Below are 24,151 nucleotides of genomic sequence, written 5' to 3' on the forward strand. Positions count from 1 at the left end.
ATGAAAATCCAAGGACTGCCTGGATAGAAATGCAAACCTTTGGACTACTGAGCCTCTCAGAGTTTAATTTGAAAAAAAAAAAGCAAAATAAAATTGACTTCAAACCATTATATCACATTGTCACCATTTACAAGGTTCTCTATAGGTTTCAGACAGATGACCGAACAATAGTGAATGAAAGTATGTTTAGCAATGTTGTCATAGGGACATAGTTTCGCATTTAGCCTTGTTGTCTAGTGATAAAGTGCATGGAAGAGGGAAGGGCCCATCTTTCCCATAGAGACCATAAAAGCCCAAGGCCAAATACTGTATGTTCCACCATGGTAAAGTACATGAAAAAAGTCTTCTTTTGCAATCATCTATTGTAGAGGACCAGGTTCTTCCCTGTTCTCAGTGCCTCACTTACTTCTTCCATATAAAAGCCCAATATCATTATAGAGAAACAGTTTTGCAATCGGAATTTTTCTAAGCTGCAAAGTACGTAAGAAGTGTTTTCTTTTGTAATCATCCATTGTGTTGAGACATGTTCTTCCCTGTTGCCTCCCTTCCTTCTTCCTCATAAGGTTTGTATAAAAGCCTCCTCATCTCACTGACTTCTCAGAGTGCTTTCTAGGTATCCAACATGTCTCCAGGTACCGGATCCCTCCTGCTACTCCTCCTGTCCCTTGCGGGAGTCACTGCTTTCATCAAACCCACTAAAGACCTCTCCAAGGATAAAGAAGCATACGGTAAGAATGCAAAATGATGTAAAATACAGTCAATGACTCACCAACCTATAAATATATATGTCTTTGATGTATTAATATAGCAGGTAAAATGTAGAAAAGCCTATTATATTTCTAAAGAGTGTTGTGCAATGTATATACTCATCATTATATATTCACCATTTATGAATGAGCATGGGTGCAAAACCTCTTACAATACTTTTGTATTTTGTTCTGGGTAGAGATGGGGAATGTTTAGAGCAGTGATGGTCAACTTACTTGATATAAGGGGCTTTAAGTACCCATCAACACCGGCAAGGGCCTCATTTAATATTCAGTTAATGTAATATTACAGAAAGCAGTCAAAGACTGCAAACACGCTACATGGGATGGTCAAATATATATATATATATATATATATATATATATATAAAATTTCATAAAATTTTTTTTTTACTTGTGAGCCAATAAGGTGTATAATAAACGGCTTCTATCAATAAGATCGCAGGCTATCTTGCTCACCCTCATAAATGTGAGTTATCAGTGCATACAAATAAAGAAAATATAGATGCGCTCTATCAAGACCTATTGCCTGTATAGTATATAAACTGTATTTACATTAAATCTCTAATAGCTGCATGATCTCTTATGTGTAACCACACATGATTGTAATGCCAATCAATACCCAAACATGTGTTGATAATAATGAATAACTGAAAAAATCTATATCAAAATTGGTGATAAAAAAAAAATATAAAAGTCTGTGCAAAAATATTCACATTTGTGTCCTTCGATGATTAAATAAATAATCCAATTAATAAATAAATATCAAAAATAAAAATTGAAAAACATGGACAATAAATAAAGATAAAAATTCAATGAATTTTGTGCAAAAACACAAAACAAACTTGGTGCAAAGTTCATCAGGGATGGAGGGAGAGATCCATATGACCATTCAAGCTTACATAGTAGCCCTCTATCTGCAACCTTCACCTGCATCACCCCAGGATGATTGGAAGGAGAGCGCACAGATACTCCATCCCTGATGAATTCTGCACCAAGTTTGTTTTGCGTTTTTGCACAAAATTCATTGAATTTTTATCTTTGTTTATTTTCCATATTTTTCAATTTTTATTTTTGATATTTATTTATTAATTGGATTATTTATTTAATCATTGAAGGACACAAATTTGAATATTTTTGCACAGACTTTTATATTTTTTTTTATCAACAATTTTGATATAGATTTTTTCAGTTATTCATTATTATCAACACATGTTTGGGTATTGATTGGCATTACAATCATGTATGGTTACACATAAGAGATCATGCAGTTATTAGAGATTTAATGAAAATACAGTTTATATATTATACAGGCAATAGGTCTTGATAGAGGGTGGCATCTATATTTTCTTTATTTGTATGGGATGGTCAAAGCCTAACAGCATGCTATAATCGATGATCAAAGACTGCTGATATGATACAGGGGATAGTCAGAGCCTATAAGAGCATGTTATAATAAATGGTCAAAGACTGCAAATGTAATACAGGAGATGGCTAGAGCCTAGAAGCATGCTATAATAGATGGTCAAAGGTTGGTGATATGCTATAGACGATGGGCAGACCATAAGAGCATGCTATAATAGATGGTCAAAGACTGCTGACATGCTACAGGAGATTCTCAGAGCCTAAGAGCATGCTATAATAGATGGTCAAAGATTGTTAGCATGCTACAGGAAACGTCAGAGCCTAGGAGCATGCTATAATAGGAAGGCAAAGACTGCAAACATGATTCAGGAGATGGCCAGAGTCTGATACCATGCTATAATAGATGGCCAAAGACTGCCAACATGCTACATGGGATGGTCAGAGCCTAACAGCATGCTATAATAGATGGTCAAAGACTGCCAACATGCTACATGGGATGGTCATAGCCTAACAGCATGCTATAATAGATGGTCAAAGACTGCCAACATGCTACATGGGATGGTCAGAGCCTAACAGCATGCTATAATAGATGGTCAAAGACTGCCAACATGCTACATGGGATTGTCAGAGCCTAACAGCATGCTATAATAGATGGTCAAAGACTGCCAACATGCTACATGGGATGGTCAGAGCCTAACAGCATGCTATAATATATGGTCAAAGACTGCAAACATGCTACATGGGATAGTCAGAACCTAAGAGCATGCTATAATAGATGGTGAAAGACCGCTAACATTTTTATTATTATTATTAATATACAGAATTCATATGGCGCCAACAGTTTGCTCAGCACTTTACAATATAACGGGAGACAATACAGAAACACCACAATTCAATACAAGAGGGTTAGGAGGGCCCTGCTCCTTGGAGCTTACTATTTAAGAGATGCTGCAAGTGATGGTCAGAGCCTAAAAGCGTGTCATGATAGATTGTTAAAGGCTGTTGATATGCTACAGGAGATGGTCACAGCCTAAGAGCATAAGATAATAGATGGTCAAAGACTGCAAACATACTACATGGGATGGTCAGAGCTTAAGAGCATGTCATAAAAGATGGTCAAAGGCTGTTGATATGCTACAGGGGATGGACAGAGCCTAAGAGCATGCCATAGTAGATGGCCAAAGGCTGCTGATATGCTACAGGAGATGTTCAGCGCCTAAGAACATGGCATTACAGATGGCCAAATGCTTCTGACATGCTACAGGTGATGGACAGAGCCTAAGAACATGGCATTACAGATGGCCAAATGCTTCTGACATTGTACAGGAGATGTTCAGAGCCCATGACCATGCCATAATAGATAGTCATAGGCTGCTGACATGCTACAGGAGATGTACAGAGCCTAAGAGCATGCCATAATAGAGATTTAATGGCTGCTGATATGCTACAGGAGATGGTCGGAGCCCAAGAGCATGGCATAATAGAAGGTCAAAGGCTGTTGATATGCTATAGGAGATGGAGAGAGCCTAAGAGCATGCCATAACAGATGGCCAAAGGCTGCTGACATGCTACAGGAGATGTTCAGAGCCTAAGTGCATGTTGTAATAGATGGTCAAATGTTTCTGACATGCTGCAGGAGATGCTCAGAACCTAATAGCATGCCATAGTAGATGGTCAAAGACTGCTGATATGCTATAGGAGATAGAGAGAGCCTAAGAACATGACATAATAGATGGTCAAGTGCTGATGACATGCTACAGGAGATGGGCAGAGTGTAAGAGCATGCCATAACAGATAGTCAAAGGCTGTTGACATTCTACAGGAGATGTTCAGAGCCTAAAAGCATGCCATATTAGATGATCAAAGGCTGTTGATATGCTACAGGAGATGGACAGAGCCTACCTGCATGATACAATAGATCAGTGGTGGGCAACCTTTTTTTTCAACTGAGCCAAATCTCGCCAAAACCACGATTGAAATTTATTTTGAGAGCCACATTTTTAAAACTGAAAATACATCCCCCATATAGTAATTCATCCCCCATAGTAATTCATCCCCCATAGTAATTCATCCCCCATATAGTAATTCATCCCCCATAGTAATTCATCCCCCATATAGTAATTCATCCCCCATAGTAATTCATCCCCCATATAGTAATTCATCCCCCATAGTAATTCATCCCCCATAGTAATTCATCCCCCATATAGTAATTCATCCCCCATATAGTAATTCATCCCCCATAGTAATTCATCCCCCATAGTAATTCATCCCCCATATAGTAATTCATTCCCCATAGTAATTCATCCCCCATATAGTAATTCATCCCCCATAGTAATTCATCCCCCATATAGTAATTCATCCCCCATATAGTAATTCATCCCCAATAGTAATTCATCCCCCATATAGTAATTCATCCCCCATATAGTAATTCATCCCCCATAGTAATTCATCCCCCATATAGTAATTCATCCCCCATATAGTAATTCATCCCCCATATAGTAATTCATCCCCCATAGTAATTCATCCCCCATATAGTAATTCATCCCCCATAGTAATTCATCCCCCATATAGTATTTCATCCCTCATATAGTAATTCATCCCCCATATAGTATTTCATCCCTCATATAGTAATTCATCCCCCATATAGTAATTCATCCCCCATAGTAATTCATCCCCCGTATAGTAATTCATCCCCCATAGTAATTCATCCCCCGTATAGTAATTCATCCCCCGTATAGTATTTCATTCCTCATATAGTATTTCATCCCCCATATAGTATTTCATCCCTCATATAGTAATTCATCCCCCATATAGTAATTCATCCCCCATAGTAATTCATCCCCCGTATAGTAATTCATCCCCCATATAGTAATTCATCCCCCATATAGTAATTCATCCCCCATATAGTAATTCATCCCCCATAGTAATTCATCCCCCATATAGTATTTCATCCCCCATATAGTAATTCATCCCCCATATAGTATTTCATCCCTCATATAGTATTTCATCCCCCACAGTACTATTCCCCCCCCCCTTCTAGTAAGCCAAGTCCCCCGTGTCAAATCACTTACCTTTGCTCCGCGCGTTCCTCTCGCTGTCTTCCCGCGCCGTTCGGGTCTTCAGGGCGGACTGTGAGAGGAGCCTAGCTCCCCTCCCCTCACGTTCGTCACGCTGCCCCGCCTACACACATCCTGACAGCCACATCCGCGGGCCGGATTAAAAGGTCCGCGCGGACTTTTGGGGCGGCCGACCGAGAGGAGGCAGGGGAGCGGCCGACCGAGAGGAGGGAGGGGAGCGGGCGCCCGGCACACAGAAGAGCCGCATTAGAGTGGGTAAAGAGCCGCATGTGGCTCGCGAGCCGCGGCTTGCCGATCACTGCAATAGATGGTCAAAGGTTGAAAACATGCCACAGGCTATGGATGGAGACTGGTGACATGTTACAGGAGACTGCTGTCACTGACAACTACCAGCTGTCAGGATGACAACCGGGAATTGCTTTCTATTACAAAGCAGGAGTTCCTGTCAAAATGTAGCTGTTCTGTAAAAAGGAACTTGCAGATAGACTGTAATTTTCAATGAGTAGATACAACGTAACAATATATTGTTTCATTGCATTTACTATTGGATACATATCGTATGTTTAACTCCATCAAATACTTATACTTTAATTCTTGAGAGTAGGTGAGTAAATTGGGGCAGGCTGATAGGGGCCCCAGTGCAATACTTTGCCCAGGGGCCCATGATGCTGGCACAACAGCCCTGGGAGGATCTAAAGGAGCTTGTACAATCAGACAGAAAGTTGTACAACCAGCTGAACAATCCTATGCCTACAGATGAACTGGAAAAACCAGAAGTCCCATCCTGATCCCCAACATGTCTTAATTAGAGACACGCCTTCCATAATCTTCAAAGGGGAAGGTCAGACAACCAATTCTGGGTTTCAGGTTTAGGATAGTATTAGTATCTGATTGGCATAGTATTGGTATCAGTTATTAGTAATTGTCCTTGTTTAAAGGAAACTTGTTAATTGCCTGCCTGTCGTGGATTGTATACTTTCTGTGCCACTGAGCTAGAACAGGTGTACAGATTAGAAAACTGACTGCCTTCTGACACTTGCCACATGCTTGTTGCAGGACAGTGACTACGTATGTGTTAATGCTTTTACATTGACATGACAGCCAGACAACTGATATTTCTGGAAGGTTCTCTGTGATGGCAGAATACTTTCTGTAGCTTTACAAGTCAGCATGAATTATTACCTTACATGTTACAATTTATGTCAACAGTTGAATTTTTCAGAAAATCACCTTTTAGAATTAAAATGCCATCCTTGAGCTCCAGTCGTTGACTTTGCCTAGGCTAAGATGATATCATCATTCTGTTGCAGACAGAATAAAGCATTTTCTCATTCTCCTCAACCTCAGTGATCACACAGACTGCACATTGTAACAATGTAGTGAGTCAAAAGGTAAAAGGAAGCAGCAGGGTCTGATTTGTGTCGGATCTTTGTGAACACAGCCAAGAATTGCAAAGGCACTAGGATTATATGACTGTATCTTCTCTGAGCTGGCATCTTAATCTAGGAAGCAGATGGGGACCCTGGGTGATGGCTTAACAAAGATGGTGCAAAAACATCAAAGTATGGTGCAAAACGAGAGGTATACTGTGATCATTCAGTGAAACAAATCAGTTAAAAACAGAGCTGGAGATAATAGTCCATTGTAGTTCATCAAGGGTTAACCCCAAGAGGACGTCATACACCAGTGGAGTGCAAAGGTGGTGTGGCTATGCATTCCACATCTGCCCAGCTCCTGTGTCCAGCCTGAGGTTTGACACAGGATCTGGGAGGTGCTGAAACATGTAGTCACACCCCTTTTGCATTCCACTGGTGTATGATGTCACTTCCGGCCTGGCACTTCGCTCCACAAAGACCCAGACTATATGGCCAAACTGTATGGATTCCTGACCATCACACCTCTACAGAGTTGTTCCACTGTCTGTGGCTATAACATTCCTCCACTCTTCTGGGAAGGCTTTCCAAAATATTTTGGACAGGTCTGTAGAAAGTTGTGCCGATTTGTGAGGTCAGGTACTGATCTTCGATGAGAAGACCTGGGTCACAATTGGCGTTTCAGTTCATGTGAAATGTGTTCAGTGGGGTTGAGGTCCAAAAGTGTTCAGTAGGGTCAAGGTCCCAAGGTGTTCAGTAGGGTTGAGGTCCAAAGGTGTTCAGTAGGGTTGAGGTCCAAGAGGGTTCAGTAGGTTTGAGGTCCAAAGGGGTTCAGTAGGGTTGAGGTCCAAGAGGGTTCAGTAGGGTTGAAGTCCAAAGGGGTTCAGTAGGGCTGAAGTACAAAGGTGTTCAGAAGGGCTGAAGTCCAAAGGTGTTCAAAAGGGCTGAAGTCCAAAGGTGTTCAAAAGGGCTGAAGTCCAAAGGTGTTCAAAAGGGCTGAAGTCCAAAGGTGTTCAAAAGGGCTGAAGTCAAAAGGTGTTCAGAAGGGCTGAAGTCCAAAGGTGTTCAGAAGGGCAGAAGGGCTGAAGTCAAAAGGTGTTCAGTAGGGTTGAGTTCAGGGCTCCGTGCAGGCCACTCCAGTTCCCGCACACCAAACTAGTCAGGCCATGTCTTTATGGAGTTGGCTTTATACACGGGGCACAGTCATGCTAGAACAGAGAAGGGTCTTCTGCGAACTGTTACCACAAGGTTGGAATGGGACAATAGTCTTTGTATGGTAATGTCCGTCACAGATCATGCATCTGGTTTTGGATGTACAACAAACTTATACAGCAATATGATGGTCAGGTGTTTACAAACTTTTGGCCATGTAGTGTACCTAAATCTAGGTCCACTCTAAAATCGAGTTCTCAGCAAATATCTGTTGTTCATTTCATAGCCTCTTCAGACACCTGGAAGAAGCCTGGAAAGTGTCCTGCAGATGTGGATTTCTCGTTTGATGGCTCCACGGCGGAAGTCAAATGTGTGAAAGACCGAGACTGCGAAGGGAAGAGGAAATGCTGCTTCTACGGGGGTAGAAGTCAATGTCTGCTGCCATTGGATGGTAAATGTATAAATCTGTCTGGGAATACAATGAATCATAAAAACATGACCTGCTCTGCTTTGAGACAGAAAGAGGGAGATTCAGGCTAATCTTCAGATATATCTCCACTTTTCTCCATGCTTCCTGTTGTAAAAATGCTGTTTACAGAAAAAAGTAGCTGAAGCTGAAATGCGCACACATACGTGAGTCAGAGCACAGACTCCTCCTCCTCCAATGTAGTGACCCCTCCCCTCTTCAAAGGAGGCTACTAATTCTACGTTATCTCTTTCTGGGAATCATTTGTAATGTATTGAATGTACACACAGATATAGAACATCATTTTAAATATATAAACTTTAGATAGACATAATTAAAGTGCTCAGTCTGCACCCATCACCCTTCATAGTCCTGGCCTGCTCTCATCACCCTTCATAGTCCTTGTCTGAACTCATCACCCTTCATAGCCCCGGCCTGCTCTCATCACCATTCATAGTCTCAGCCTGCAATCATCACTCATCATTGTCCCAACCTGCACTCATCACCTTTGATAGTCCCAGCCTGCACTCACCATCTTTGATAGTCCCAACCTGCACTCATCACCTTTGATAGTCCCAGCCTGCACTCACCACCTTTGATAGTCCCAGCCTGCACTCACCACCTTTGATAGTCCAAGCCTGCACTCACCACCTTTGATAGTCCCAGCCTGCACTCATCACCCTTCATAGTCCCAGCCTGCACTCACCATCTTTGATAGTCTCAGCCTGCACTCATTACTCATCATAGTCCCAGGCGTGCACTCATCATCCTTTTACAGTCCCCGGCATGTACTCATCACTCTTCATTGTCCTAACCTTCACCTTCCATGGTTCTATCTTGTATTAATCACCCTTCATAGTGGATATACAGCTGGCTTCAGTGGATATGCAGTTGGCTAAAGAATAAATACCAGAGCGTGGTTGTAAATACGGAAAAAAAAGCACACTAGGGGTGTACCACAAGGCTCCGTACTAGGTCCTGTTCTATTTAATCTATATGTAAGTGATATAACTAAAGGTTTGTTGGGTAAGGGATGTCTTTAGGCTGATGACACAAAGGTGTGTAATAGGGTTGATATCCCTGGAGGTCTATGTAACATGGAACATGATTTGGCATTACTGGAAGATTGGTCAAAGAAGTGTAAATTGCAGTTCAATGTTTCTAAATGTAAAATAATGCACTTAGGGAAAAAGAATCCCTTGAGAGAGTACAACATTGGGGGTATAGTATATTGGGAGTATAGAGCTCCTTTCCCCCCCAGAAAAGACTTACAGTAGAAGATCAGGTCGTCAACGCAGGATTCTGGAGATACTGCGGGCGCGAGGCTCGAGCTGTGTGCATATTTCGCCCCCACGACCCGCCCCCTCCTCTGTTATCTATCCAGGAATTTAAGTGTGCCGCCAGGAGAGTATCATCACTGTCACTGATATAACACAGAAGCTGGGCTTCTGTGTTTACAAGTGACAGTAGTGAGCAGCAATGCAAGGGGCAAGCACCAGAGACCTGTTACTACTGCATTATGTACTTGAAGCTGCCAACTGTCTGGGCCCTCCTGTCAAAGTGAGGAAGAGGGCTGGAGAAACCCCCTTGTTGGCGGCTCTGCTAGGGGATAAAACATATCAAGAGCAAACTTAAAGTGGTTGTAAAATATACTCACCTAAGCCCCCTCTTGATCCAGTGATGTGCACTGGCGTCTCAGATATCCCAGAACTTCCTCTCTCCTCATTGGCTGAGACAGAAGGCTCCCACTGCTGTCAATCACAGCCAGTGAGCCAATGAGAAGAGAGAGGAGGCAGGCCAAGCCACGGCTCTGTATGTGAATGGATGCATGGAGCAGTAGATGCCCCCATAGCAAGCTGCTTGCTGAGGGGACACCCAACAGCAGGGAGGGGTCAGGAGAGCCTGTGGGGAACCCAAGAAGAGGAGGATTGGGGCTTCTCTAGGCAAAGCCACACAACAGGTAAGTATAGACATGTTTGTTATTTTTAGAAAAAAAAGGTAAGCCTTTAGTATCGCTTAAACATGTCCAGTCTGGAGGTAAGAAGGGAAAGGGGAGACATGATTGAAACTTTTAAATACATCAAGGGGGTGAATAAGGTTCAGGAGGGCAGGATTTTCAACACGAAACCAAAATCAAGAACACAAGGACATGACCTCCAACTAACTGGAGGAAAGTTCAAAACGAATCTCAGAAAATATCATTTTACTGAAAGAGTAGTTGATGTTTGGAATATACCTCCAGTAGAGGTAGTGAGCCAGCCCACAGTAAGTAGCTTCAAACATGCATGGGACAAGCATAGATCTATACAAAACAAAAACAATAAAACAAAAACAAAAAAACCCCAAAACACTTCAGACTTGACACAGGAGCTGGGCAGATGTGGAATGCATAGCCACAACGCCTTTGCATTCCACTGGTATATGATGTCCTCTTGGGGTTAACACTTGATGAACTATGATGGACTATATTATCTCCAGCTGGGACAAGCATAGGTCTATACAAAACAAAATAAAAACAAAAACAATAAAACAAAAAAACCCAAAACACTTCAGGCTTGACACAGGAGCTGGGCAGATGTGGAATGCATAGCCACAACGCCTTTGTGTTCCACTGGTGTATGATGTCCACTTGGGGTTAACACTTGATGGACTATGATGGACTATATTATCTCCAGCTGGGACAAGCATAGGTCTATACAAAACAAAATAAAAACAAAAACAATAAAACAAAAAAACCCCAAAACACTTCAGGCTTGACACAGGAGCTGGGCAGATGTGGAATGCATAGCCACAACGTCTTTGTGTTCCACTGGTGTATGATGTCCACTTGGGGTTAACACTTGATGGACTAAGATGGACTATATTATCTCCAGCTGGGACAAGCATAGGTCTATAGAAAACAAAAACAAAAACACTTCAGGTTTGACACAGGAGCTGGGCAGATGTGGAATGCATAGCCACAACGCCTTTGCGTTCCACTGGTGTATGATGTCCGCTTGCGGTTATCCCTTGATGGACTACGATGGACTCTATTATCTCCAGCTGTGTTTCTACTGATTTATTTTACTGGCTGATCACATTATACCTCTCGTTTTGCACCATACTTTGATATATATATATATATATATATATATATATATATATATATATATATATAAAGATAGGCAGACTCAATCCTTTTCTGCCGTCACTTTTCTATGTTTCTATGTTTCATAGTCCCGACCTGCACTCATCACCTTACATAGGACAGGCTGCACTCACCACCCTCATCGCCTCGATCTGTACTCCTCACCCCTCATAGACCTAGCTATTTCTCAGTCTCTAATACCTTCCATCGTTATCACAGCAATTTTTTCTTTCTGCAGTCAAGACAAACGCCTGCCCATACTTCAATCAAACAACGTGTATGGTTATCAAACCCGGACCCTCCCAGTGCCACAGTGATAAGCAATGCCCAGGTACTGACCGCTGCTGCGAATACGGGTGCAACTTACGGTGCAAAGCAACGGTGAAAGGTAATGAAAAGTCTCTTATGAATTGGAATTGTCATATATCTAAATTATCACTGAACGTTATTGCAGTATAATACAGTATTTTACAGTGTTTTGATATATAAAACTTATTAATGTTTTAGCTTTTAATAATATTATATAATAATATAATAATTATATGTATACTGTATGTACATGGGCAACTGTACACATACCCATACTGTACATGCCATGCTCCAACATGTTATGTTGAAGGTGCATTGTTACTTAATGAAAGTTCCCACATGCAATAAAAATATATTTTAAATATATTTAAAAACAAAATCTTCCCAAATATATTGACATATTTGAAATACTACAATTTTGGCCGCATTCAATACGTTTCAATATATATATATATATATATATATATATATATATATATATATATATATATATATATATATAATATCTCACTTCTTCTCAGAGAGCTTTCTAGGTATTCAGCATGTCTCCAGGTACCAGATCCCTCCTGCTACTCTTGTCCCTTGCGGAAGTCATTGCTTTCATCAAACTCACTAAAGACCCTCTCCGAGGATAAAAAAGCTCTCAGTAAGAATGCAAAATTTTGTATATATTCAGTATATTTCAATATATATATATATATATATATATACCGTATTTTTTGCTCCATAAAACGCACTTTTTTCCCCCCAAAAAAGGGGGGGAAATGTCAGTGTGTCTTATGGAGCGAATATAAAGCGGCCGGTCCAGTATTTCTGCCGCCACCATGTCAGAATACCAGGCCGGCCTCTCAGCTGTTCTCTCCTGCAGGGCCTTACCTGTTCCTCGCTCCAGCGCTGCACAGTCTTCCCGCGCTGGCTTCTGTGACAGCCGGGTGCCCACTGCGCATGTGCTGCGCTTTGTGAATGATCCGGTGTCTTCTGGGACACATGACAGGTCCCAGAAGGTGCCGGGCCATTCACAAAGCGCAGCGCTTCTCGCGCATGCGCAGTGGGCACCCGGCTGTCACAGAAGCCAGCCCGGGAAGAAGAGTGAAGGACAACTCCGCGGAAGTGGGAGCGAGTACCTGTCAAATTCAGGTACCCGCTCCCCCTCCCTCCCCAAAGGTCAGCAGTCTCTGGTCATTCCCTGCACTGTCTACAGTCTCTGGTCATTCCCTGCACTGTCTGCAGTCTCAGGTCATTCCCTGCACTGTCTGCAGTCTCAGGTCATTCCCTGCACTGTCCGCAGTCTCAGGTCATTCCCTGCACTGTCTGCAGTCTCTGGTCATTCCTTGCACTGTCTGCAGTCTCTGGTCATTCCCTGCACTGTCTGTAGTCTCAGGTCATTCCCTGCACTGTCTGCAGTCTCTGGTCATTCCCTGCACTGTCTGCAGTCTCTGGTCATTCCCTGCACTGTCTGCAGTCTCTGGTCATTCCCTGCACTGTCTGCAGTCTCTGGTCATTCCCTGCACTGTCTGCAGTCTCTGGTCATTCCCTGCACTGTCTGCAGTCTATGGTCATTCCCTGCACTGTGTCCGCAGTCTCTGGTCATCCCCTGCACTGTGTCCGCAGTCTCTGGTCATCCCCTGCACTGTGTCCGCAGTCTCTGGTCATTCCCTGCACTGTGCCCGCAGTCTCTGGTCATCTCCTGTACTTTGTCCGCAGTCTCTGGTCATCTCCTGCACTGTGTCCGCAGTCTCTGGTCATCTCCTGCACTGTGTCCGCAGTCTCTGGTCATCCCCTGCACTGTGTCCGCAGTCTCTGGTCATTCCTTGCACTGTGCCCGCAGTCTCTGGTCATCTCCTGTACTTTGTCCGCAGTCTCTGGTCATCTCCTGCACTGTGTCCGCAGTCTCTGGTCATCTCCTGTACTGTGTCCGCAGTCTCTGGTCATCTCCTGCACTGTGTCCGCAGTCTCTGGTCATCTCCTGCACTGTGTCCGCAGTCTCTGGTCATCTCCTGTATTGTGTCCGCAGTCTCTGGTCATCTCCTGTATTGTGTCCGCAGTCTCTGGTCATCCCCTGTACTGTGTCTGCAGTCCATTGGTTCAGAATATTTTTTTTCTTGTTTTTCGCCTCAAAAACCTAGGTGCGTCTTATGGTCAGGTGCGTCTTATGGAGCGAAAAATACGGTATATATATATAGTATGTTGAAATGCATTTTTAATACAAAATATCTGAAAAATATTTTTAAAAATACATTTTAAAATATACTGTATGTCTTTAAAAATACATTTAATCTACATTTTTGGAATGCATTTACAAATATATGGAAAAATATATGTTTTTAAAAATGACTTTTGCATATGTTAAAAAAAAATCTGAAGAATATATTTAAAAAATATATATTTTTAAAAATATTTTTCATATACTTTTTAATATATAAAAATGCATTTCAACATGCAGTATACAGTATGTATATGTGTATATATATATATATATATATATATATATATAGAATATGGACAAAATTGTAGTATTTCAAATATATGTCAATATATTTGGGAAGCATATTTTTGAAATATATTTAAAATATATTTTCTTCCATGTGGGTTTATAGTGTAATCCAAAAGACAAGGTGACCTAGCCTTTGGAATCCTCCATCAGGACAGGGGATCACCTGAGTACAGAGAAGGATAATTTCTTCAAATCTACTCCTATGAAGTTCTAATCATCACTTTTTTTTTTCGGTCAGTGTTGTACACATAATAAAATTCCAAGCACCAGAGTATGCTGTTTTGGCTGGTGTATGACCTTCTGCGTTTTTGCACAAAGATCCATGTCTTCTTTAACTATTGCCATGCACATTTGATGTGGTTTTACTTTAACTATATTAGAAAAAAATCATATTTTTATTGTAAGCACATCATAGTTTTGACCGGCCATTCTCAACCAGAGTTCCATGGAATCCTGAGGTTCCTCTAGAGGTTGCTATGCATTTCTTGAGCTGTGGCAAATTGACCTCCCATCTGATGGTGCCAGCCTAGTTCTGGGGCCAAAACAATTTGGCAGAACCAGCAGCATGGAACCAATAATCTTTTTAATCAGTCATTCTCAGAGTTCCATAGAAACCTAGGGTTCCTCCAGAGGTTCCTAGGCATTCCTGGAACTGTGGCTGTTTGGCCTCCTATCTGATGGTGCCTGCATAGTTCTGGGACCAACATCACTTGGCAGACCTAGTGGAATGGCACCAATAATCTGTTTTATCAGCCATTCTCAACTAGAATTCCAAGCAAACCTATGATTCATCCAAGAGATGCTGTGGGTCCCTTGAACTGTGGCTGATGGCACCCATGATCTTTTTCAAAAGCTATTCTCACTCAGGGTTCCTCCAGAGGTTGATAAGGGGTTCCTTAAGCTGGGCTGCCTGCATAATTCCAGGGCAAAGGCCACCTTGCAGAACCAGCGGCATAGCACAAATTTAGTTGATGATAAGGATGCCATTCTTCTCATTGACTACTAGTGTAAGTGACATTTCTTCCATTGAGCCCAGATGAACAAGTTTTAGCAGGGGTTCCTCAAAACCAGAAAGTTATTTCAAGAGTTCTTCTAGGATTCGAGGGTTGAGAATGGCTGGCTTAGATGATTCAGACACTGTGGAGTACATCCCATAGAAAACCAAAGTAAATTCAGTGTATACCCTGATCAGCCATCATTTTATGGCCACCCACCATAACTCGTCGAGACATGAACTGAGCTAGACCCCTGAAGGTATGCTGGGGTATCTGTCACCAAAACATCAGTAGCAAGTCCTGTAAGTTGTGAGGTGGGGCCTCCATGGATCAAGCTTCTATTTTCAGCACATCCCACAGATGCTTGATTCAATTGGGATCTGGAGAATTTGGAGGCCAAGTCAATACCTCAAACTTGTGTTCTTAAACCATTCTTGAATTCATTAGACCAGGCCACTTCTTCCATTGCTCCGTGGTCCAGTTCTGATGCTTACTTGTCCATTGTAGATGCCTTGGGTCAGGCTGGGCCTCCCTGACTGGTGTGCGGCTGCGCAATCCCATACACAAACACACAAACAAACTGTGATGCTCTGTGTGTTCTTACACCTTTTTATTGGAACCACCATTAACTTTTTCAGTAATTTGAGTGGCAGTGGCTCTTCTATTGGATTGGACTACATGGGCCAGCCTTTGTTTCCCATGTGCATCAGTGAGCCTTGGTCGCCCACAATCTTGTTGGCAGTTTGCAGGTTTTCTTTCCTTGGACCACTTTTGATCGGTCCTGACCACTGCAGACTGGGAACATCCCAATTTTAGATTTGCTCTGCTCCAGTCATTTAGCCATTTTGATGCGTCACCATCAACCTTGTCAAAATCGCTCAAATCCATACCCTTGTCACTTTTTTTCTGCCTTCATCTCATCAACTTCAGGGACTACATGTTCACGTTTGCCTAATATATCGCATCCACTTTCAGATATCATTGTAATGAGATACTCAATTTTATTCACTTTGCCTCTCAGTGGTCATAATGATATGGCTGATCGATGTAGCCTACATGTGTGCATCCACATAGTAGAGTCCGCAAGGATATGTTTTCCTTGTCTGAATGCAGTTAATGCGCTGGTGTTTGGGCATGAATGAAAAGAGGGAGGCCACACTTCACCAAGCCTGTGGAGCTTGGCCAACTTTTTTGATCTAGCAATGGTAAATCTTGGTTGCTGCAAGACCGATATCGTTGTTCAAGCTCCATGCGCAAAGTGGTGAGCTGCTACACATTTTTCATATATGGAATTAAATGGAAAAGTGATGAGCCTGGAGGTGAGAGTGAGAGAAGCACAGGATCCATGAGTGGTATGGAGGATCAACCTATGAGTATGTGCTTTACCAAACCAGGTCCCATACTTGTCTGCATAAAGAGCTTTATTCTCTGCATCTGTATCCGGTTTCCATCCTGCTCAGAAACAAAAACCGAACATGCCATCATTGACCTCATTCTGAAAATGCTAGGTGCCAGGCTGTCTTTGCCATTGATACTGTTTGAGCCATCAACCTGCAGTGATTTAGGAAAAATTGAAACCTTTAGTACAGCTTGAAGACAGGCAGTTCTTTCTTTTTTTTTTTTTTAACAAGAGCTGTGGCAGCCTTCATATTCTTGCAGTTTCCTAAAAATCTTGGGGTGAGGTATTATTTGATATGCCTGTGTTTTGTATTGCAGTAAAACCTGGAACATGCCCAAGGACTGCTGCAAAATGTGCTTTTCCCCCACCGGAACCGCGGTGTAAGTGTGACAGCGACTGTCTTGGAAAGCTGAAGTGCTGCACCCCACTGTGTGGCCTGGAGTGTACCAAACCCTTGCCATGTAAGTTACATCTGCTAATCAATTCCCAATTTCCAACACCACAGGGTTGGGAGATATATATATATAATTTTTTTTTTTTACATGAAATGTGCAGCTGTCAAATACCTAAGGGTCTGTTCAGAAAAAAAAAATTGCTGGCCAAGCACTCGCCCAGCTGTCACAGATTCTCACCGCCAACTCCATCAAGGGACCATAATGTGGTATTTTCCTGAAATACCTCAATCAGTTAAATACTGTATTATGGCCACTAGACGGAGCTGATGATCGAAAGAAAGGTAAGGGACAAAACAGACTGAAAATTCATGACTGCTGGGCGAGTGAGTCAGATGGTATGCAGCCTAAAAGAATGGCTTGATGTTTCAACTTTTCACCTTGGGTCAAACATGGTGAGCTAGCCAAACATGGTAAACTAAGTGCACCATATAAAAGGATGTCCTCCTGCGCTCCACAAACTACCTAATGCTAATGCCAGCTGCTAACACCTATTCCCTATACCACGGACAATGAAATATATAACAAAATTAGATGAAGTGCTCAGCATGAAAATAAATCTACACTAAAACACCCCTTAAAATAGTAAATAATCAATAATAAAATATACAATATATAAGGCCAAACTAATATTGTGAAAAAAAAGCAATATTCAAAGTGACTAAGTGCTCATATATAATGACCAAAATAAATGGAATATCATACACCACCAAACTTCTTGTACACTCCCTCATCATCTCACGCCTTGACTATTGCAACTCTCTTCTCACTGGCCTACCCCAGTGCAGGTTCTCCCCGCTCCAGCCCATCCTGAACTCAGCGGCTAGACTCATCCACCTCACCACCCGCTTCACCTCTGCCACCCCCCTCTGCCTCTCCCTCCACTGGCTCCCGATTGCCCAACGCATCAAATTTAAACTTCTAATCCTGACCTACAAAGCCGTTCATAACACTGCCCCTGACTACCTCACCAACCTGATCCCCAAGTACCACCCAACCAACCCGTACCCTTCGCTCCTCACAGGACCTCCTTCTATCCTGCTCCCTGGTCTCCTCCTCCCATGCACGACTGCAAGACTTCTCCAGGTCCTCCCCTATCCTCTGGAACTCACTGCCCCAATCCATCCGACTGTCGCCTTCCCTCCCCACATTCAGGCGCCCCCTCAAAACCCATCTCTTCAGGGAAGCCTACCCCACCCTCACCTAACGGCCATTCTCCCTCATTCCTCCCACCATTTCATCCCCCTCAGCCACTTCATTCCCCTCAGCCACTTCCTATTGTTCCACTACCCCCTCCCTCCTAGACTGTAAGCTTGAAAGAGTAGGGCCCTCTTACCCCTCGTGTGCTGTCTGTTTTTGTTGTACTGTGCCATGTATTGTCCCCCCTATTGTACAGCACTGAGCAAACCCTTTGGCGCTATATAAACTCGATGTAATAATAATAATAATAAATATGAAGGACAAGCTCCTGATCTGCCACCCAGTGGCAAACCAGATAGGTGAAAAATGATAGGTAATATCACTCAAGGCAATTCAAAGTGACAAGTGCTCAAATACATATATAGATAAATATATCATAAGTACATACATGTGAGAAAACAAACCCCTGGTCTGCCCCCCCCAGTGGCTATCCAGATAAATATTAAGTGATATCACTCCAAACAATTCAAAGTGGCAAGTGCTCAAATATATATTTAAAATATATATAAAAAATTGAGTGGTATCCCTCTAGGGAATTCAAAATGACAAGTGCTAAAATATATATATATAGAAAATGTATATACAAAATATAAATAAATATATAAAACAATAATAGTCCACAATGATGTGACAATCTAATGGTGCAATAATCATTTGTGCTCAAATCAACACACAGTGCTTAAGAAGATTAATTCCATGCTGAATGGGTGATCCTGGTGACACTCTATCGTGACCTCCCTGGAATGGCTAAAGTGCCTCCTACATTCGACCCCTAAGGGCCACAAAGCTTTCTGATATATTAATCCTGGGAGAGATCTCAACCTGGTTCCAATCACTTCACTGGATCCACCGACTCTATCAGGGTCCCCCTCGTGGGTAATTATTCTCTCAGACCACTCTCCTCGCAATATGGGCTCAGGTGTACAGGGCATGTATAAACAAAAAACAGACCTCCATAGTGCAACACCGTTTATTACAGCTTTAAAAAAATGCCAAAGATGGACACTCACATGCTTTCCAGTACACAATAGCGGTTTCCCATATGCTATGGGTGTCCTAGGGGATAAGGTGTACCAAGATGGCTTCAAACCGGAACCAAAAATACGTCACCGCTCGATACCGGAAATGCATCTACGTGTTACACCACGGACACGTGGCTTCTTCAGGATAGCTCATTGGGTGACAGGACTTCCTATTTGTACTATCATGCTAATCAAGGTGCGTGTATTACACCTCCATTTTATCGAAGCTCAATTCTAATGCGGTGGCAATATTAAGCACTGCCCTTCCTAATATCCCAATATTAACAACTAGTACCTATAATAATCTGTAAAAAAACATTATCCACCTGCTGATAACAACTATTTTATTTAATTTATTTAAATTAAAACTACATGGAGAACTCTTAAATCCATGTGTCAGGGCTCCAGGTATGACCAGAGGTATGTGAACTGACGCAGGGAAACGCAGGCTTCAGATATGTTATAAACAATATAATTTATTAATACTAACAATACAAAAACGCAGTGCAATACTAAAACATAAACACACTGCAACGAACCAAACCAAACCACCCACAGATAACAATACATACAATGCAAGCGTAGTCAGGCAGGCCGGGTCAATAACAATCGGGCAGGTAGGAACAGGAGGAGCAGGCAGAGAGTAGTCAGGTCACTAGCCGGGTACAGCAACTAACGGGCAGGTAGGTACAGGGGGTCAGGCAAAGAATGGTCAGGGGCACAAGCCAGGGATCAAACAGGAGAAGACAGCAGAGGTCAGGATCAGGCAGGGTAGGCAACAAGTAAGTCAGGCAGGAACAGGAACGCAGGTAACAAGATACAGGGGCCCATGGAAAAACACACACCAAGGCACAGACTGCAGGTCTGGCCATCCCTTAAATACACCTGCAATCAGCCTCAGGTGTTTGGCTGACTGCAGGGTTGAGTCTCTGATTGCTGAGAGCACCCGCTGGCCAGCCCTGGTACTGCAGCCCACAAGGCAGGTGAGTCCCACCATTATTGGCAAGTCCAGTCCTGACACCATGGTAGATAAAATTACATTATAAATCGATTAACACTCCCATAATTACTACATTAGTAAGCCTATTTATCACAAACCCTTAATGCTCCCAAAATACATCAAATTCCTGATTGATTAAAATTATACATTAAATATACCTTTAATAACATAGATATTATATATAGAATTACATACATATATATATATATATATATATATATATATATATATATATATATATAAAAAATTATAACTCCCTGTGTATCACCCATACCATACAAGGAATGGAACCCTGACTTACAATTATGGGCCCTTGGGTCAGTATGCATAATTTGGAACATGCTCACAAAGCACCATGGAAAGCCATACGCTGCAGGATTTTCCATAACCATTGCCAATTTTCATTCCTCTGCATCCAATGCTAACAACACTATGGATTGCAGAGCAGGAGTCAACCAGCAAAACTGTTCCAATACTACCGTCAGTTTGTGGGCATTTGATAACACATGTCTGCCCACCTCAAAGCTGGTCGGAGCATGAAAGTCCTGCTTTGGTAAGAGCATGCTAAGTCTGCTAGCCATCACTTTAGACAACAGTTTCACATCCAGACCACAGTTTCATATCCTAATTAAGTATTGATATGAGACCATAAGAACTGGCTTCCAAAGCATCTTTGCTTTTTTAATCTAAACAAAAGGCTGATATTAGCTTCATTACCCATAGGTGTGCAAATTTCTTTTGTATGAATCTGATTAAACAGGGAAATCAAGGGAGCGTTTGGGTCTTTAGAAATAATTTTGGAGAATTCCAATATTAGACCATTTGGCCATGGAATATTAGAAGACTGATCAATTACCAGTTTTAATCTCTATGTTTAGATACAAGTTATCTTCTGTTAGAGATGGAAGGTTGACCTGGTCTAAAAACGTTTCTTGGATCCACACATTTTAAAAATGTTAAAAGATCTCATTCATTTTCTTTGGGTCTGTTTGTATCTGGTCTTGTTCGTCTTTAAGATGGGTGACATGGATAGTTTGTGTTTTGCCTTTCAGAAGATTCAGTAAGAGGAGTACAGGCTTGTTGACAAACCTGAAAAAGTCCACCTCCTTCTAAGACCTTACTTAGGTATTATATTGAGTTAACCACCATAGTTTCTGTAGAAGCTTTCTGGTGTTTCAGATTTACTGACACTAGAAAGGTATCTGGCCTAGACAAAAAAGATGGTGCGGTTGGGGAAAATGAGCAAAATGGTATTCTAATGGGTGGAGATGCCTCCAGACATTGGTAAAGTCAACAATCTTGGACATCATATACAGCTGGGTGGATTAAACATATGTTGGACCTGATGAGGCTTTGGGGGCCGTAAATCTGTCTTCCCTAGAAAAGAGCATTTCATTGGATTCCTCACTGCTCATAATTCCTTCCTGGCTTGGTGGGTTATGGTGCATTGAAGCAGTTGTTGAAAAGAGATTGTTGTTGGTGTGTCATATCCATAAACACCTATGACAGCAAATTCCCTGCTCATGTAAGTCCATGTACTTTCCATTTGATCTGCCTGCTAGTTTATTATACAGCAAGTACGTTGTTGGTAACAATTACTGTACCAGCTCTACAACCATGCACAGGGGAGCAAAAAATAAATTACAGTAAAAGTAAAAATTAGTTCAATAAATGTGCATTAAACACCCCTTACACACGTGGCACACAATTAGAACACAGAGATCCGCAGGAAACCTCTATTACGCTGTATAAATATTGAGTGTAGAAGTACATCTCCAGGTACAACAAGAAATTCTAACCAGGAAAATCCAGCCCAGTCAACTGAAGATTCCTTTCATTTTCCTTTTATTTATTCCTTTACCTTTTCCTTCTTCCCAAGTGCTTACTCGTCACACTGCAATAACTTTTATTTGTTGTTAAGGATGATGGATCCGTAAAAGAAGCTTGAAGATTGGGGAGATCCGGGTTGAGTCTATCATGCTCCACACCAGAGATACTTCCACTATGGCCAAAATGGATTCCATGCAAATGCCTGAAGATTACTTCATGTCAGCAATACACCTGCTACTACTTAATAAACACAATTAGAAGAGACAACTTTATGTAGTGTTCTTATTTATTCCAGTTGCGGAAAATAACCTCCAAAATGGTGAGGTTTTGAAGGTTGTTTTTTATTTTTTGAAACAGTTACTATGAACATGTGGTCTTCAGAATGGTCCTTGGCCAATGTTAGTTCTTCTCATTTGTGGTGTTTCTGCCTAGCTGTGGAAAAAAAGCCCTCAGAAAACCGATCCTTTGAGGGCTCCTGTAGATGGCCCTGGTGTTCCTGATGCACATCAAATCCAGATCTGCAGATCCTCTATTACTTCAATGGTGCAATGTGGTTGAACATTCTGTGGCTGTGTTTGAGCTTCTTTGTGTGTCTCTGGATGCAGCACATCCTATTGAGAATGCTTTGCATTTCAGACAAAACAGGTCAACCCCATGCCATACCTTCTAACTTTTCTGATATTGTTTTTATATCATTTGCTTATAGTCCTGATGTACAGAATATATGAAAACCCCTGAAGCACATTGATTATATTTGCAGCAATTACATATATTATCTTTGATTAAGAACCATACGCCCATCCATTTCCATGTAAGGCTTTGCCTGCCTGAATTCAAGTAGGTCATTCACCGTTTGCTGTACCATATTTTGTGTTCCCCTATCCATTGGATTATGATGTGCTTTATAAATTAGCAGCCTATACATTACTACACAAGATGGTCTCTAGTTTGCACCTGGATTTTTTTTCTCTCTAGTCTCTCTGACAGGGGCGGACTGACAACTAATGGGGCCCCTGGGCAATAGGGGATCATGGGGCCCCTGTGTCCTTGCCCAAACTCCAAAAAGCCTATTAAAAAAATACCAGGGGCATATCATGGGGTCCCCTACAGACCCTGGGCCCTCGGGCAGTGCCTAAGTTTCCAAATGGTCAGTCCGCCCCTGCTCTCTGAGACAGTAAAGAGGGGCACCTAAGCACAAAGTATGTAGGCAGAGGGAGGACCCCTGCCCAGCCCTCAGTTTTGACAAACATGAAGAATTTATAAATGCTATGATTGTCTGTATCTGTAAGAGATACCGAATGCTGGCATTCAGATGTGACCAGTTCAGTGTAGCCATTCTTAAGCTGAATCCAGACTCTGTATAATTAAAATATTATTTATTAATAATGAAACAAAAACCCACCCAAAGCCAGCAAACAGAATACAAGGCAAAAGTGAAGATATACGTGACCAGTAAACCAGGTGACAAAATGCTTAACTAGCAACCTAGCTATCATACAATATATACAACAAAGAGAAGATCAGAGATAAGCAGGGTAAAACAGGAGATGCAAGGAGCAACCAAAACTGGGATCAGGAACAAAGGGAGCAGATATGAAGTAGCACAGGATGTAGGTACTGGAGCAGAATCATAGCAGAAATCAAGGTCAGGAGCAGCACATAAATAAACAGGTACAAGACACATGGACAAAACACTGAGGCAAGATGGAATTCTAAAGGAGGGACTAAATACCCTCCCAGCAGCCAGCATCAAGTGAACACTTGCTGGGATCTGCTTTGAGACACCCACTGGCGGAGACTGGAAATACAACCGTCAGGTCCACAAACCACAGTGCCACCAGCAGGTGATCCAGTCCCTGACAGTATTGATCTCAGTCATGAGACTTTTATAGCACTACCCCTCCTCCAAATAGTACAGAGATCACTAGTCACCCAAGCAACAGTTCATTCACTCTGGCTCCAATAAACAGTCTAGGGGTTTGTTTTTTTAACATTTTCTTGCTTGTATGCTTTGTAACAAGAGAGGGAGAGGGGCATGGGATATTCCTAAACAATTTAGCAAACAACAGTTATAGGACAGTCTAAATCCTCACAGCTGGGGACCATGAGGCACATCTTCTTTG

The 24,151-nt window shown here is 42.1% G+C and overlaps 1 protein-coding gene across 1 annotated transcript; it reads left to right on the forward strand.

Annotated features, from left to right (window-relative positions):
- The first annotated feature begins 570 nt into the window (after window positions 1-570).
- On the forward strand, window positions 571-22,295 carry LOC149438904 (uncharacterized). The gene is made up of 5 exons (XM_089659721.1): window positions 571-728; window positions 8,021-8,185; window positions 11,566-11,715; window positions 16,842-16,985; window positions 22,120-22,295. Coding segments are annotated over exons 1-5 (567 nt in total). The 5' UTR covers window positions 571-622; the 3' UTR covers window positions 22,122-22,295.
- Window positions 22,296-24,151: the final 1,856 nt, after the last annotated feature.

The sequence above is a fragment of the Staurois parvus genome, unplaced genomic scaffold (genome assembly GCF_062004578.1).
Source record: "Staurois parvus isolate SC_StPar_1 unplaced genomic scaffold, SC_StPar_1.0 ptg001181l, whole genome shotgun sequence".
Lineage (NCBI taxonomy): Eukaryota > Metazoa > Chordata > Amphibia > Anura > Ranidae > Staurois > Staurois parvus.

Bases quoted from the DNA above. Each gene is read 5' to 3' on its own strand.
- LOC149438904 (XM_089659721.1), top strand. From the start codon at position 623: ATGTCTCCAGGTACCGGATCCCTCCTGCTACTCCTCCTGTCCCTTGCG. The intron at 729-8,020 runs GTAAGAATGCAA...TTCATTTCATAG, and splicing joins CAAGGATAAAGAAGCATACG to CCTCTTCAGACACCTGGAAG. The intron at 11,716-16,841 runs GTAATGAAAAGT...TTTGTATTGCAG, and splicing joins GTGCAAAGCAACGGTGAAAG to TAAAACCTGGAACATGCCCA.